Here is a 16,979-nt window from a genome sequence, read left to right as displayed (position 1 = left end):
GGCGTGGAGCCCCGGTTGCAGTACTTCAGGAACCACAAACTAATCCTACGGTGAGGATTGAGGGACCTCAACCTCAGCCAGGATTAGGACGAGGAGTTCCTAAATTCCCTAAGTATCAACGTTGGCAAAATGACCCTAACCCACGTAATAACCCTGGACCTTCGAGTGGCCAGGCCCCTCGACAGGGTTATGCGTTTGGATCCTATGCAGGAGCCCGGGATCATGTTCCTTTCTTTTCAGATGCTGCACAGAACAGTTCACGTTTGCAGAGACCTAAATCACCGCCTTTGCACAAAACTGAGGACTCAGTTGTGAAAATGTTTAAAACAGTGCAACAGACGCTTGAGGCTCAACGACGGGCTATCCAAGAACTTCATGCCCGTGTGAATGAGCTAATGATGATGGAAGGCCAAGGCTCAGCAACCTTGAACCGTCCAGTGGCCTCCGTTGATCCATCCCCTTTTCCCCAGTGGACAGCCACTCCTCCAGAATTGGCTGCCTCTGAGGAGATAGAGGAGGAACCCCTAGATTATCTGACAGCATATGCTGCATGACTACAAACAACCCCGAGTGTAGTCATAACCCCTTTAGGCAGAGATACAAGTGGAAGACCCACAATATCTGCAGTGATAGAGGGACTAGACAGGAATCTCATTATAGATACTGGAGCAGCAATCAGTATTCTCCATGTCGAGGATCCTAGATCCTCTCCTCTATCATCAGGATGTACCAAGACACTTGCAACCTTTGCAAGTAATCAGGTTACTACCACACTTTCTATACCCCTTGAAGTACAGATAGGTCACCTAAGAAAGAATCATACTTTTGCATTAATGAAGTTAGCAGACCCAAAGAATTCCTTATTGGGAACTGATTTCTTATACAAACAGGGATGTGTTCTTGATTTGTGTAACCAATTATTGTGTCTTTCAGTAGAACAGGAAAAGGATGACTCTCCAGTAGTCATACCTGAGTGTGGCATGGTATCTCCAGTGGAGGACTTTGAACCTGAAGGGTATGATTTGGACGAAATAGTGGCTAAACATGCAGACCAACCTGAGTTACAGGCATTACTGTACAAACATGCAGATGCCTTTGCTAAACACAAACATGACTGTGGGATGCATGGCTGTCACTATTGTTGTGGAAGGAGGAGAAATTTCAGCCCAAAAACAGTATCCTTACCCAGAACAAGCAAATCCATACATAGAAAAGACTATTAAGTCCTTGCTGACACAGGGAGTACTACGAAAATGTACTTCCACTGCAAATTCACCTATTTGGCCTGTTAAGAAACCGGATGGTTCGTGGCGTCTCACAATAAATTACAGACGCCTAAACCAGGTCACACCAACTTGTGCCCCCACAGTGGCCAAAATGCCAGATCTAATCAAATCCTTTGATCCAGAGGCTGTATGGTTTACTGTATTAGACATCAGTAACAGCTTTTGGACATTACCATTGGCACACATTTCACAGTACCGTTTTGCATTTAGTTTTCAGGGAGTGCAATATTCTTGGACACGTTTGCTCCAGGGATATAAAAACTCTCCAGCTTTATTTCATGCACAAATGAGACGAATACTGTCATCATTTTCTAAACCAAATGTTCTATTTCAATATGTAGATGACCTGTGTTTAGCAACACAGACGAAAAAGGAGCATTTAGAAAGACTTGACGAGCTCCTGCAAATTCTAAAAGCAGCAGGGTTAAAGTGCAATCCAGCCAAAGCCCAGCTAATGGCTAATTGTGTCTCTTTCTTGGGCCTCACCCTGACAAAATGGGGTAGAACCAGGGGTGAGCTGCAGCGGGTTCGCACGGGTTCGCGCGAACCCGTTGTTAAATTTTAGCAGCCATTTTAGAACCGCTTGTTAAGGGCTGCTAAATTTAACAAAAGTTCCCGCCCACTCCTCTCCTGCTCCGCCCCCTTCTCCTCCCCCTCCCCTGCTTCCCGCGAATCAGATGTTCGCGGGAAGCCTGAACAAGCAGCATGGAGGCAGCCAGCAGGTAAGCTGGGGCGCGGAGGGGGAGGGGAGGTGCGGCTGGCTCAGCAGCTCCCGGTCCCAGACCGCGGCTCCCTCCAGCCCAGCGCCGGCCCGGGGAGTCGGGTCGAGCGGCTCGGCGAGTCGGTCCCCGGTGCCGGCCCTGAGCGTGGTGTCGGGCCGAGCGTCTCGGCGAGTCGGGGCCCGGTGCCGGCCCGGCCCGGGAGTCGGGCTCGCGGCGCCGGTCGTGGTCCTGGCAGAGTGGACCCGGTCCCAGGCAGTGTGGTAAGGGGGCAGGGAGGGGGTGGGTTGTGGGGGGGTGGATAGGGGTCAGGGCAGTCAGAGGGCAGGGAACAGGGGGATTGAATGGGGCAAGGGTCCCGGGAGCAGTCAGGAAAGAGCAGGGTTGGATGAGGTGGTGGGGGCACTCAGGGACAGAGAGAAGGGGTAGTTGTATGGGGTAGGGGTTCTGGGGGGCCATTGAGAATGAGAGGAGGGGTTGGGTGGGGCGGCAAGGGGCAGTCAGGGGACAGGGAAGGGGGGGATGGGTCAGGGGTCTCGGAGTGTGTGTGTTAAGGAACATGAGGGGTTGGATGGGGCACGACCCCCCCCCACGGAGGGGGGGAAGGAGGGAACCCGTTGTTAAAATTTTGGAGGGAGGAGGGAACCCGTTGTTAAAAATTTGGCAGCTCATCACTGGGTAGAACCCCAGCGCAACAGAAGGTGGATGCAATCCAAACATTGCCTTTACCACAGGAACCTACAGCTTTAAGAGCTTTCCTAGGTTTAACTGGGTACCACAGGGATTTCATCCCTAATTTTGCTTCTATTGCAGGTCCTTTGTACCAACTTCTAAAGAAAGGTGTACAGTGGGAATGGTCTGAGCAACACACGGAGGCAGTATCCCAACTAAAACAGGCCATTATCAAGGCTCCGGTGTTGATCACACCAAATCCTGAAATACCCTATCATCTGGAGGTAGCGGTGAGTGTTAATGCGTTGGCGGCTGTGGCCTCACAAGAAAGGCATGGGAAAATCAGACCTGTGGCCTATGCCTCACGTTTAATGTCATCAATTGAACTCAAATATGACAATTGTGAAAAGTATCTATTGGCAACCAGTTGGGCCATACAACACTTTTCTTTTCTAATTGGCCTCTGCCCGATCATATTACACTCATCGCACACTCCTCTTCAGTTTTTACTGTCCAACAGGGTAAAAGATGGGCAAGTTTCAAATGCTCGCCTTGCTCACTGGGCATTATTACTGCAAGGGAAAGATATCGCAGTCAAACCTATTAGGACACCATCCTTGTTACCAACCGCTCTATTGTATCAGGGAGAGCCACACAAGTGTCCCAACTTCGATCAATTGGATCTAAGGGGGGAGGAAAAACAAAAGCTCTTTCAACCTTTAATCCAGGAGACAGATCCCATTAATAGGTATAAATTCTTTGTTGATGGTTCTAGTTATTACCATCAAGGCAAACCCTATACTGGGTTCGGAATCTATGCAGTTCCCCCTGAGGGGAAAGGAGAGCCTTGGGAAAAGGCATATTCATGCACTCCACATTCGGCTCAATATGCAGAATTAGCTGCAGTGGCTTGTGTGTTGGAGTACTGTGTACAGTTCTCCATCACCACCACATACCAAGATATCTGTCTGTTTTCAGACTCTGCATGGGTATGCAATTCTCTCACAGAGTTCCTACCATATTGGGAAACAAATGGTTTTACATCTTCTGATGGCACACCTATTAGGTATGCATCACTGATGAGATATATCCATTGGTTAACAGTAATAGTTACTGTTTCAGAGCGGCCAATCAAAATAAAAAAAGTAAAAGCTCACTGGAAATTAGACCCTTATGCTATGGAAAATGAGAAAGCTGATAAATTGGCCCGTGAAGGAGCCCAATCAGGAGAATTTTGGGAAGGTAAGGATCAGGAGTATTCTGTTATTACCCCTAATCCTAAATGTCCTATAGCTGCAACTAAATTGGTACAACCCAATATACCAGATCTAAAAGATATGCAAAAATTGGATAAGGACATAATAAAAGTAATTTTAGAGCTTTCCAAAATAGACAAAGAGGGATCACTAACAATACACCCTTTGTACAAACGACATGAACAGCAGTTACAAGTCGTAGATGGAGTTCTCATGTATACAGGAGGTCCTTTCCCTGTGTGGGTAGTTCCAGCTCACCTACGAAGGGAAATGATGTACATGGTCCATGACACTCCTACAGGAGGACATCAGGGAGTGGACAAAACTGTCCAACGTCTTGCATCTGTAGGGTGGTGGCCACTTCTTAGGATGGATGTGCAACAATATTGTGAAAATTGTCTGGCATGTGCTCAAGCTAATCCTACTCCATCCAAAAGAAATGCGCCACTAAAATCCCAGGTGTATGAAGGTCCGTGGATGGCTTTGCAGATTGACTTTGTAGGTCCTTTGCCAAGGACCCAAAGAGGTAACCAATATCTATTGGTGATTATCGATCCTTTCTCAAAGTGGATAGAGGCATTTCCTCTTAAAGCCAATACTGCAAAAGCCACTGCCAAGGTCTTGGTAGAACAAGTCTTCTCTCACTGGGGGATCCCTGCAAAGGTAGAATCAGACCAGGAATCACATTTTACAGGACAGTTCTTTAGGGATTGTCTTAAATTGATGGGAGTCCCGCAGAGACTACACGTCCCATACAGACCACAGTCATCTGGGATGGTGGAACGAACCAATCGGACTATAAAAGTGATGTTGAGGAAACTGGTTGATGCCAATGGACGTAACTGGGACACCCTCATGCCTTTAATTTTAATGGCATTGAGGGCGACACCGGCTGCATCTACTGATAAAACACCTTTTGAAGTGATGACAGGCCGAACAATGAGATTACCAGAACATTTAATTTGGCAAGCTAGTGGCACTCAATTAGAGGGAATAAAAATGGATACCTACCTGCAAAATCTGCAAAAACATTTAAATCACATTCACTTGCAGGTAGCTGCTAAATTGGGAAAATCCAGACGTAAGGCAAAGGCTTACTTTGACAAAAACCAGAGAGAGAATACTTGGGAGGTAGGAGATCAAGTAATGTTATTGTCATATAAGTCACCAGAACATGGGTTGTGTAATCGATGGATTGGACCTTTCCAAATCATTGATAAACTCAGTTCAGCAGTATATAAGATCAGAATAACAGGAGGAAAGCATAATAGAGACAAGATTTATCATGCTAACCAGTTAAAGCTGTATCGATCGTCCAGGTCACAGGAGCAACTTCCTCCTCAGGACTTAAGTGATCAGACGAAATCGCAACAACTGGAGCCCAGCAGTTTGCAACCATGAAATTGACATTGACATTTTTGACTTATTACACCCTTATTGTTGCTCTAAGGGTAGGACTATGCCAAAATCTTAAGTCTGAAACTGAACTATTGCAACCCCAGGAAACCAGACGACCGGATCGTACTCCGTTGTCTGAGCCCAAGCAACAGACCATACCAACAAAGAAGGAACGGACTATTATACTTAATCCAGAACTGGTCAACAACCCGATTCAACAGGTTAAGGGAATTCGGGGGGAGGATGTTACTTTTGAATATCAATTGGAAAAAGTAACTGCACTACCCTCTAGTGGCTGGAAAAAGATGTGGCCCTTGGATGAGAATTCAAAGGGTGGTGGTTGCAAGACATTTATAAATTCAACTTCCCTAAAACATGGTATAGCTTATGGAACTTGGAAAAATAAAGCTAGCTGTAATAATTTGATAACAGGGGGAAGTTTAACCTTGTATAAGCTTGAATATGAGGATCAAGGGCGATATGAGGTGCTCATCATAGCTACCTTTCAAACCAAAACAGGAAACAAAAAATATGTCCAAAATATGACATTTGAACTTAGAGTTCAGGACCCAGTTATTGACTATGATGTTGATCAGTCAAAAATAAATGATGTAAATTGTCCAGTATTAAACCCAGAACCTGTTAGTGGTCTTATCACAACACCCATGATGGGGAAAATAATTAATCAAGTTCAATTTATGCATATTCCTGTAGTGCTAAATTTGTCTAATTGGTACTTGGGAGAATTTAGCTATTGTCAGCATACTAAAGTAGCTTCCTTTTTCTCAGTATGACTTGTGGGGGTGTTGGAGCTGAAGGGGACACCGATTCTGCCATTACAACTGTGGGGGGGTTTTGGGGACTAGCAGCAGTTACTACCGAATCTGTCGGAGTCAAATGTCACTTCTGCAAAATATCAGTACTATTTCATAAAACCATAAACGGATACGCATAGAGATGTTCATTCCATTTACCCGTTCGCTGACAAAACAGGAGTAATTGAAGGATTGTGTTGTAATTAAGTGATCCTTCCGGTAGCCACCTTTCCTGGCTCTCTAGCTGATACTGAGGCCAGTCAACTGTACAGAACCTCTTTAGTTTACTCTTAGTCATCGGATCCGAACCAAACACCTTCCAATTTGCTAGAATGCATTCTAAGGGCGTACACCTTGCCCTGCCGGCCGTACTCTGTCCCTGCCCCATACCATGCCCTTGACCCATTATATGACGCTCTATCGTCTAATGGGAATTACAACGACTGGGCGTCCCCAGCCTCGGGCAAAAGTCCACACCACTGGACTGTTCCTACCGTATCCACGGGACCGGTTCCTCACCGTCGCCCGCAACAGCTTCTCCACTATCCATGTGTGTTGCATTGTTGTGCCCTCCGGGGTCGATCAAACCACGTCTCTACCGAGGCCCCCGATGAAGTCACCGGTGCGCGCTGGGCGTCGGTCGTCATCGCAATCCGTCGGCCGCCGGGAGGGATCTGGGCAAGGCTAAATTTCAGCCTCGAGCCCCACGTTGGGCACCAAAACTGTTGCCGGCACAGAGGGCCCGAGGGGGCAACAGCGGGGTTCGTTGCCCGGTGTGCGTCGCACTAATTAACACACCAGGGTGGAGAAGCAAACCAAGTTTATTCGAGATCTCGAAAAAGGCACCAGGAGAAGCAGTATCTCAAATCAAGTGCACCGATACAAGCAAGTTCCCCTTTTTATATTCCAAGTTGTCTGTATTAGCCTTGGGTTTTTTCCTTTTTTCCCCTTCCTCCCTTCCCTTGCAGCAGATACATTAGGCAATAAATTGTAGCTTGTTAGAAACTTTCCCGTCTGCATGTTTATCTCTGGCCTTCACGACACAGACGCATGCAGACTTCCCCCCACTTCTCCCCCTTATCAGTACCGCTTTTTGCTGGTTCGAGCTGTACTGCAGCTGCTAGCTAAAGAGCTGGCGATTACAAATATTTGCTTTCTGGCTGTTAGCATTTTAGGTTGGTTAAAGTTCACAACATGGAAGAACTTTGGTTCACTCAGGCCTTGAGACACCAACAACGGGAGCCCGGAGGTGGCTCCCCAGGGCCACGGGGAAGCGTATTTATTGTCACACCGGCTGGATGGCTCACGAGTGAGAATACCAGCCTAGGGCAGACTTTTAAGACCCACAGCACAAACCCCAAACTGGCTGGGAATTCTATACTTCGATTTCACCAACCAAGTGACAAGTTTGAACCCCTCAGCCTCTAGGCAGCTTTACCGTGGGGCCACAGACACTCCCCTGGGCCATTCCGCTCTATCTCGCAATCCAGGCAAGCTTGCTCTGTGGTACATGGTCGCTTTACAGCAAAGATCACAAAATATTCAGGTTAGTCCTACTCACAAAGGACCAGGCACTGACACCCAGCTCAATTTGCACCTTAGATCTCCCACCCAAGACACCACTTGTAGACATTTCTCTAGTAAACTAGAATTTATTAACCAGGAAAAAGAAATAAGAGCATTATTTACAAGGTAAAAACAAATTTACATTTAAATGAATGGAGATATCCTATCTCCTAGAACTGGAAGGGACCTTGAAAGGTCATCGAGTCCAGCCCCCTGCCTTCACTAGCAGGACCAAATAACCATACACACAGAACATGGTGCAGTCTTAGGATTCACATGGTGCTAGAGCTGCTGAAATATGCCAGCTCGATATGTCCATTAGGGCTAACCCCGGTTAGTCCTGCGCATCTCTTGCTTGTGTTTAGGAATCTTTGCCCCTGAGAATCCACACAGGATAAAAGGGCCAGAATTCCTTCTGCTCCGAGATTTTTATCCCCAGCTCCCTAGAGTCTGGGATGAGTGCTTCTACATGCTTGATTTAGTTCTAAATGGAGCACAGGATCCGGTCCAAGAGGTGAATATCGCTCAACTGCTTTGTAATAGCATCCATAAAATAATTACATTTAACATCTCTGGGGGGAGGGGACCACCAAAGAAATCCAACACAGGAGCATTTAATTTCAGAAAGGGGAACTACACAAAAATGAGGATGCTAGTTAAACAGAAATTAAAAGGTACAGTTCTAAAACCTACGTCTGTATCTATTGGGTTCCGGGAAGTGGGCGGGCGGAAGCCCACCCACTGCTAAAGGATCCCCCCCTCCAGCCTAAGGGGAGGATCTACAGGACCAGAAAACCCAACTGAGTTCGGGGGAAAACTAATAAAAGAACAGGGACAGGAGTGCAGTCAGAGGGTCAAAAGAAAGGACCCTGATGGGGACACCGAGCAGAGAACCCTGGACAGCGCCCACTGCTCCTCGAAGGCGTCAAGGGAGCCAGTGGACGCCACCCAGAGGAACTCTGCCCGGATACGTGAACGGACAGAGGATCGGAACCAAGCCCCACAGTCACAGGAGTCTCCATTGGCCAACCTCCTCTCCCTGGTCGCGTAGATGGCCATTTTAGCCAGGGCTAGGAGGAGGTTGACCAGGAGGTCCCGTGACTTTGTGGGGCCACAGATAGGGAGTGCATAGAGAAGGAGGTGAGGGGAAAAGTGCAGCCAGAAACGCAACAGTATATTCGTGAGGAGCCGATATAGGGGCTGCAACCTGGCGCACTCTAAGTAAACGTGAGCCAGGGTCTCCCTCGCGCCGCAGAAGGGGCAGGTGTCTGGGACAGGGGTGAACCGTGCCAAATACACGCCCGTGCTCACAGCCCCATGAAGGAGCGGCTAACTTATATCCCCGGTGGGCCTTGGGACCAGGGTGGAGTATAGGCTGGCCCACCGGGGCTCCTCACCCTCCAGAGGTGGCAGGAGGTCCTGCCGCTTTGTGTCGGGGCAGGACACGAGGGTGAGGAAGTGAAGGGTGTGGAGCACGAGCGTGTAGAGATGTTTCCTTGGCGCAGTTTGGAAGCGGACTGGCTGCAGATTGTGCAGCTGGCTTACGGAGGAGAGACGGGGGGCCGGTTGGGTCCACGGGGCACGGGCCCTCAGTCATTTAAACCAGCCTCTGTGCAAGATGAGAGGAGGATAGCTACTGTGGCACCAATTTCTAAAAAAGCTCCAGAGGCAATCCTGGCAATTACAGTCCGGTAAGCCTCACTTCACTACCAGGCAAAGTGGTTGAAACTATAATGAGGAATTATCACATATAGAAGAAAACGATTTTGTAGAATCATAGAACTGGAAGGGACCTTGAATGTTCTTCTAGTTCAGTGCCCTGCACTCAAGGCAGGACTAAGTATTATCTAGGTCATCCCTGACAGGGGATTGTCTAACCTGCTCTTTGACGGAGATTTCACAACCTCCCTGTGACGGGATGGGATTCACCACTCTAGTGCCTCCTACTGGCTGTCATGGGAATTAGCTCTACTCACTAGGGCACCTTCCTCTGGTGGTGTCTTGTCGCCATCACTTTTGTTCCAGGACCCATGCCACTCCCAGAACTGCAGAGTCCTCTTCAGTGACACTGCCCTCTGGCTGTTCCACACTCTGTGTTCCCCCCTTCCGGGGGACCCACAGTCTTTGTCCAGCCACTCCTCCAGTGGCAATTGCAGTCCATTGTCCCAAGGCCACTTCCCATGCAGCTGCAATACCCTTTTCTGCCCATATCTCAGGTCCTCAGCCTGCAGGCCGTAGCAGCCAGCCCGGAGCTCTCTCTAGCTCCCCCGGCCCCTGCTTGCAGCACTGCTCTATCCCAGGTGCTGGCGCTCCTTCGCCCGGCTCAGAGCCTGGTCTTCTCCCCTCAAGCTCTGTTCAGCTACTGAATTCTGCTATGCCTTGCAGCCTTTCTTATATGAGCCTGCTGGGCCATGATTGGCTGCTGCTCTCAGCCCCTTTCTAATTGGCTGCCTACGGCACACCCTCTGTAGGCCTGCTTTTAACCCCATTTCTGTCAGTGAGAGGTGACCGCCCCATCACACTCCCTAGGCAATTTATTCCAGTGCATAACCACATGGACAGTTAGGAAGTTTTTTCTAATATCCAACCTAAATCACCCTTGCTGCAATTTAAGTCCTTTGATTCTTATCCTATCCTCAGAGGTTAACAAGAACAATTTTTCTCCCTCCTCCTTGCAACAATCTTTTATGTACTTGAAAACTGTTATAATGTCCCCTCTCAGTCTTCTCTTCTCCAGATTAAACCCAGTTTTTCATATCATGGTTTATAGACCTTTAATCATTTTTGTTACCTCCTCTGGACTTTCTCCAATTTGTCCACATCTTTCCTGAAATGTGGTGCCCAGAACTGGACACAATGCTCCATTTGAAGCTGTATCAATGTGGAGTAGAGCAGAGAAATTACTTCTTGTGTCTTGCTTACAACACTCCTGCTAATACATCCTATTTCTTGGGGAAGAGTCAACATGGGTTTTGTAAAGGGAAAATCATGCCTCACCAATCTATTAGAATTCTTGGAGGAGGTCAACAAAGACAAGGCTGATCCAGGGGATCTGACAGAAAGCCTTTGACAAGGTCCCTTACCAAAGGCTCTTAAGCAAAGTAAGTTGTCATGGGATAAGAAGGAAGATCCTCTCATGGATCAATAACTGATTAAAAGACAGGAAACAAATGGTAGGAATAAATGGTCAGTTTTTAGAATGGAGAGAGGCAAATAGTTGTTTTCCCCAGGGGTCAGTACTGGGACCAGTACTCTTCTGCATATTCATAAAAGATCTGGAAAAAGAGGTAAACAGTGATGTGGTAAAGTTTGCAGATGATACAAAATTACTCAAGATAGTTAAGTCCAAAGCTGACTGAGAAGAGTTACAAAGGAATCTCACAAAATGGGGTGACTGGGCAACAAAATGGCAGATGAAATTCAATGTTGATAAATGCAAAGTCATGCAAATTGGAAAACATAATCTCAACTACACATACAAAATGATGGGCTCTAAGTTAACTGTTACCACTCAAGAAAGACTTTGGAGTCATTGTGGATACTTCTCTGAAAGTATCTGCTCAATGTGCAATGGCAGTCAAAAAAAAGCTGACAGAAGGTTAGGAACCATTAGGACAGGGATGGATCAAATAGAAAATACGATAATGCCTCTATATAAATCCATGGCACGCCCACATCTTAAATACTGCCTGCAGATCTGGTTGCCCCAGCTCAAAATAGATATAAGGGCAACAACAATGCTTAGGGATATGAAACAGCTTCCATATGAGGAGAGATTAAAAAAACTGGGAGTTTTCAGCTTGGAAAAGAGATGGCTAAGGGAGGAATATGAAAAAGGTCTATAAAATCTTGACTGCTGTGGAGAAAGTGAATAAGGAAGTGTTATTTAGTCCTTTACATAACACAAAAACTAGGGCTCACCCAATGAAATTAATAGGCATCAGGAAGTACTTTATATAAGGTACAGTCAACCTGTGGAACTGGTTGCCAGGGGATGTTGTGAGGCCAAAACAATAACAGGGTTCCAGAAAGAACTAGGTAAGTTCATGGAGGTCAAGTCCATCAAGGGCTATTAGCCAGGATGGGCAGGGATGCAACACCAAGCTCTGAGTCTAACTTGCCTCTGTTTGCCAGAAGCTGGGACTGGACGACAGGGGATGGACCTTGCGATGATTCCCTGTTCTGTCCATTCCCTCTGAAGCACCTGGCATTGGCTGCTATCAGAAGACAGGATACTGGGCTGGATGGACCATTGGTCTCACCCAATATGGCTGTTCTTCTGTAACCTGTTCATGCTCCATGTAACCCCCTCATGCATCCTTGACCCCCATCTCCTTCTGCCCCGAACTAGACTATATAGCACTGCACAGACAAACCACCCTCAGTTCCTCCTCCGCCACAAAGTCCCATACGGGAACCCCGAAACAGTGGAAAGCAGGGCGGGTGGTGGGGCACGCACAGGGGGACACATCTCGAAGATCTCCAGTTACTGCACAGGGGGAATTACCTCTCCTTCTTTGATTGAGGAGCATGGATCACGCTGGCAGCCAATGGGGCCTCGGTGTCTAAATCAGGGGGGCACTTATGAAAATTGCCCCCTGCAGGGATAAAGCTGGGGGAGGGTTCGGGGAGGAGGAGGAGGAGGAGGAAGAGACCTGGGGGAGCAGGTACAAAGCGCTCACATTTTCCTAATTGCCCTGCCCCAGTCATTTCCCTCTGCTAAGTGCCCCGTGCAGGGGGCGGGGGCAGGCTGCCAGCTGTGCCGCACAGTCCCCGTGTGTAGCACAAGGCCGGGCTGCCCACTGCCCTGTGCAAGCACCTTGGAGTGAGCGAGGGAGAGCTCCTCTGTGCTATCGGCCCATCCTCTGCACACAACCGCAGCCCCTGTGCTCAGGGCAGCGCAGGTTGTTCCTACCCGGGCGACACGAACACCCCAAGGTGGCGGGGAAGGGCTGGCCGGAGGCCGGGACACGCCGACCTGTTCACTGCCCGGGGCTGTGGAGCTGTGGGGTGCGTAGCAGGGAGCGCACTGGGGTGTGATAATGGAGAGTGACCCCATCTGTGTGCTGGGAAACCCAAGGCAGGATTGTACATGTGCAAACGTGTGTGTGCATAGACACACACACACACACACACACCCCGTAACTAGTCCCATGTCACCCATGGGGCTGCAGATAGCAGTTCAGGCAGAGTGCAGGCTGCAGATAACAAGTGGAAGTGAAAGTTAAGTTTCAGTTTCCTTTTCTCCGGCTCTCTCTCGCTTTCTGTGGCAATGCAGTTCCCCAGCCAGCCCGGGGGGCTCCCCGGCTCGCAGCCCAGGCTGGCTATAAAGGGGCAGGCGGGTCCCAGCAGACACAGTCCGTTCTGGCCCCCAGAACCGGGCACTTCTCCAGCTTGGGTAGGAAACCAGTGCAGTGAAAGGAGCCGTCACCCCCCCCCGGCTGGGCCGGGGACTCAGCGGAGCGCAATGAGGTAGGAGCTTTGGGGTCGCGGGGGTGGGGGGGGCATTTCCAGCAAGGGCTCAGTCCAGACACCTTCCCACCCCCTCTGCGCATTTCTGGGGCTGTGAATCTCCGGCGTTTAGACCTATGGGGCGGGGTGAATCTGGGCTCATTTTGCATCCCGTTGACGCTCCAGGCTGGTGACTCACAGGGCTAGAGCAGGTCACTGTTTACACCTCACCCTGCGGGCTCACCTGGCCGCCACTTTCCGGAGAACTCCCCGCTCGGGCCAGCTGTCACTCCGGCTTCACTCCGCATCAACCCAGGAGCCGCGAGAGAGCCCCGCCCCCGCCCCGCCCCCTCTCCCTGTGGCTGTTACCAGACTAGTCACTGGCCTTAACTCCTGCTCCCCTCCGCAAAAACCCGGGGGGGGGGATTAACTCCGGTCCCCGGGGAGCTGGAGCCAAGGGGCAGCCGGGGAGCGGGACGGAACCACCCCGGGAGATACAGAGAGAAAAGGCAGCAGCAGCAGCAGCAGGAGCCCGTAGCTACAGCGCAGGGGAGGCTGCAGGGAGGGGAACCAGGTGTTTGCAGAAGGGGGGGGGGGTCTTGTGAACGCTCAGCCTGGACTAAGACCACGTTACCCCGCCCTTCCCCCCCCCCAACGCAGGGCCCCAGACCAGAGAGCGGGGCAGCTTGGAGGGAGGGAGGGAGGGCAGGGGGGGTCAGTGTGTCTAGCAAGGCGCGGGGGGGGGGGTTGTTCTATTGGTCAGTGCGGTGCTTGTTCCCAGAAAGAGGACACTGCCGGGTGGGGAGGGGGAGGGAAGCGGGGGGGTACAGTGGCGGGGGGCTGGAGGGGGAACCTGCAGCGGGGGTACTCACTGGAGGTGGGGGGCAGTGTCGCTCCCTGTCAGGGTGGTGAGGATGATTGTAGCGTGCAGTGGAAATTCATTCAGCCCAGATGGAGTCTCATTTCCCCCTCTCTTTGCAGCCCCCTGCGTCTGAAGGAGAAGCTGCAGGCCCTCCAGTGCCACTTCACCTGGAACTTTGAAATCAGAGACAAGGTAGATGCAGCTCACATCCTCCAAACTCTGGCTCTCAGGATTGCCCACACTCACTACCAGAACCAGGCCACATTCCTTGCCATGCAGGCTTATCTCTGCCACCTGCAAGGGCAATATGAAGATGCTCTGCAAAGCCTTAGAGAAGCCGAGGAGATTCTGCAAAGAGATCACCCAGATAACTTCCCCCGGCAGGTCCTGGTCATTTACGGAAACTACGCCTGGGTCTATTATCACTTGGCCCACTATGATTTGGTTGAGCTTTTCCTGGAGAAGGTTAGAAAGATCTGCAGCTCCCTGAAGAGCCGCTCTCCATATGCAGCTCAGATCCCTGAGATACATGCACAGAAAGGCTGGTGTCTCCTGGCAGCAGGCTTCCGCAATGGCGGAGAAGCCACAGAGTGTTTCCAAATGGCATTAAAAGACGACGAAGCAAATGGGGAATTTCTTGCTGGATCGGCAATCGCAGCCTTTGCATCATGGAGTCACTCTCACAATTCTGTATCTTGGAATGAAGCCAGAGAGAAGTTGGGCGCCATTATCCATGAACAGCAGCAAAACTATGAAGCTAAGGTGTATTTAGCCAAGATCCTTAAGACGACGGATAGACAGCAAGCCAAAGCCCTCATTGAAGATGTTGTCCAGAATAGCCTGGACCCTCAGGTCCTGAGATATGCAGCCATGTTCTTTCAGCCAGAATTCCTAAAAAAATCAATTTCTATTCTAGAGCGAGCAATAGCTCTGAACCCCAATTATCATCTCCTTCACTACGACCTTGGTTATTGCTACAAGATACAGTTGAGAGGGGACAACTCCAGCAGAAGAGAAGAAATATTGGCAGCAGCTATTGAGGCCTTCAAAAAGGCTGTGCAGAAAGATCCAGCCTCTGTGTTTGCAAAGCTGGCTTTAGCTGAAATGTATGGGGAAAATACACCTCACTACCAAGAAGAGATTTATCTCAATCTCATGAGTGAAATGCCCAGCCTCAGCAAGAAGTGTCAGCAGGCAGTCTACCTTCACTGGGGAAATTTCCTCTTTTACAAGAAAAGATCACTGCGGGAGGCAGCTGAGATGTACAAAGCAGGTTTCGCCATTCCAGACAACTACCTGGAGAGGCAACAACTGAAAAGGAAGTTGGAAAAGCTGGCAGAAATATTCCAGCAGCACTCCCAAATCACTGAGGCTAAGGCCATTCATGACTTCATTCAAGAGACTGAAAGTCATTCTCTTGAATAAAGGAGGAAGTCCACTGGTGGCAACAACAGAGCAGGAGACTGGAGATGTGGAGACAATGCAGGATCCTTTCCCTTCCCTGGACACACCAAGACCTCCTTCTGAAGTGAGTCACTTTCCCCACTTGTGTAACAATGACATTTGTGTTGCAAATGATTCTGGGTCCCCTGAATAGTTCAGACCACAGCACGTGCTGCTGCTGCTTCTTAGAATTATTATTAGCTACCTGTATTGTGATAGCGCCTAGATACCCAGACATGGAGCAGGACCCCTGTGTGTCTGGCTTCAACGAGTCTACAGTCTGCGACACGAGACAACAGGAGGGAATCAGCAGACAGACGGGGGAGCACAGGCAGACAGTACTGGTCAGCAAAATGGACAGTGTTCTCAGCCCACCACCTACTCAGCCATTGTCAAGTGTTTTGTAAGCATCACTGCAGAGGAGAGTTTAGCTTCTGATACTGAGCAGCTGTTTCTACTCAGAGGGGACAGTGTGACCATCCTTGTCTCTAAGCAAATCTACCTCCCAGCTCTGCTGTCTTCTAACATCCACACAGCAAATACGTGTGGACTTTCTTGTGTTGTGTTTTTGTATTTGCACAGGTGAGTGCCTATAGTGTGTCTATATAATTATTCCCATCTTTGCTTTCTGCACCTCACCCTGACCATGACTCACATTTATATGGCACCACTTCCCCCAGCTTGTCATGGATCTGATTTATTGTAAATGAAGTAAAAACATAAGTAACAGAGAAAACAGAAATAAATCAGTCTCTGTGTTGGAACATTGCTTCTCCTGCCTCTAGATTGCATTGGGATGAACAGCACACACAGAAACCCACTGACCTGTTGAGCTCACAGTAAAGCACCATGACAGTCACTAACAGAACATGAACTGTCCCAGACTGAGGTATCATTACAGGAGGTTTTGGAACAAATCAATAAACTAAAAAGTAATAAGTCACCAGGACCAGACGGTATCACCCAAGAGTTCTGAAGGAACTCAAATGTGAAATTGCAGGACTAGTAACTGTCATCTGACTGTAACCTACCATTTAAATCAGCTTCTGTACCCAGTGACTGGAAGATAGTTAATGTGACGCCAACTTATTTCTTTTTTAAAAAGGCTCCAGAAGTGATTCTGGCAATTACAGACTGGTAAGCCTGACTTCAGTACTAGGCAAACTGGTTGAAACTATAGTAAAGAACAGAATTATCAGACACGTAGATGAACATGATTTGCTGGAGAAGAGTCAACGTGTACTTAGATTTTAAGTAAGCCTTTGACAAGGTCCCTCGCCAAAGGCTCTTAAGCAAGTAAGCAGTCATGGGATAAGGAGGAAGGTCCTCTCCTGGATCAGTAACTGGTTAAAAGGCAGGAAACAAAGGGCAGGAATAAATGGTCAGTTTTCAGAATGGAGAGAGGTAAATAGTGGTGTCCCCCAGGGGTCTGTTCTGGGACCGGTGCTGTTCAACATATTCCTAAATGATCTGGAAAAAGGGTTAAGCAGCAAGGTGGCAAAATTTGCAGA

At 49.0% G+C, this 16,979-nt stretch overlaps 1 protein-coding gene across 3 annotated transcripts in view; it reads left to right on the top strand.

Moving 5' to 3' along the window:
• The window catches only part of LOC120395538 (interferon-induced protein with tetratricopeptide repeats 5-like), a 48,387-nt gene extending 31,827 nt beyond the window's left edge, over window positions 1-16,560 (top strand). For 2 of the 3 annotated variants that reach the window (XM_039520008.1, XM_039520007.1), the window contains one exon: window positions 14,145-16,560. In XM_039520008.1, coding sequence (XP_039375942.1) covers window positions 14,145-15,450 — 1,306 coding nt within the window. In that variant the 3' untranslated portion in view covers window positions 15,451-16,560. Of the gene's footprint in view, window positions 1-12,980; window positions 13,185-14,144 lie in introns of those variants that run through there. The other variant, XM_039520006.1, reaches the window with a different exon arrangement.
• Window positions 16,561-16,979: the final 419 nt, after the last annotated feature.

This window comes from Mauremys reevesii, linkage group 1 (genome assembly GCF_016161935.1).
Source record: "Mauremys reevesii isolate NIE-2019 linkage group 1, ASM1616193v1, whole genome shotgun sequence".
Classification (NCBI taxonomy): Eukaryota; Metazoa; Chordata; order Testudines; family Geoemydidae; genus Mauremys; species Mauremys reevesii.
This window is presented reverse-complemented; position numbering and strand designations above follow the sequence as displayed.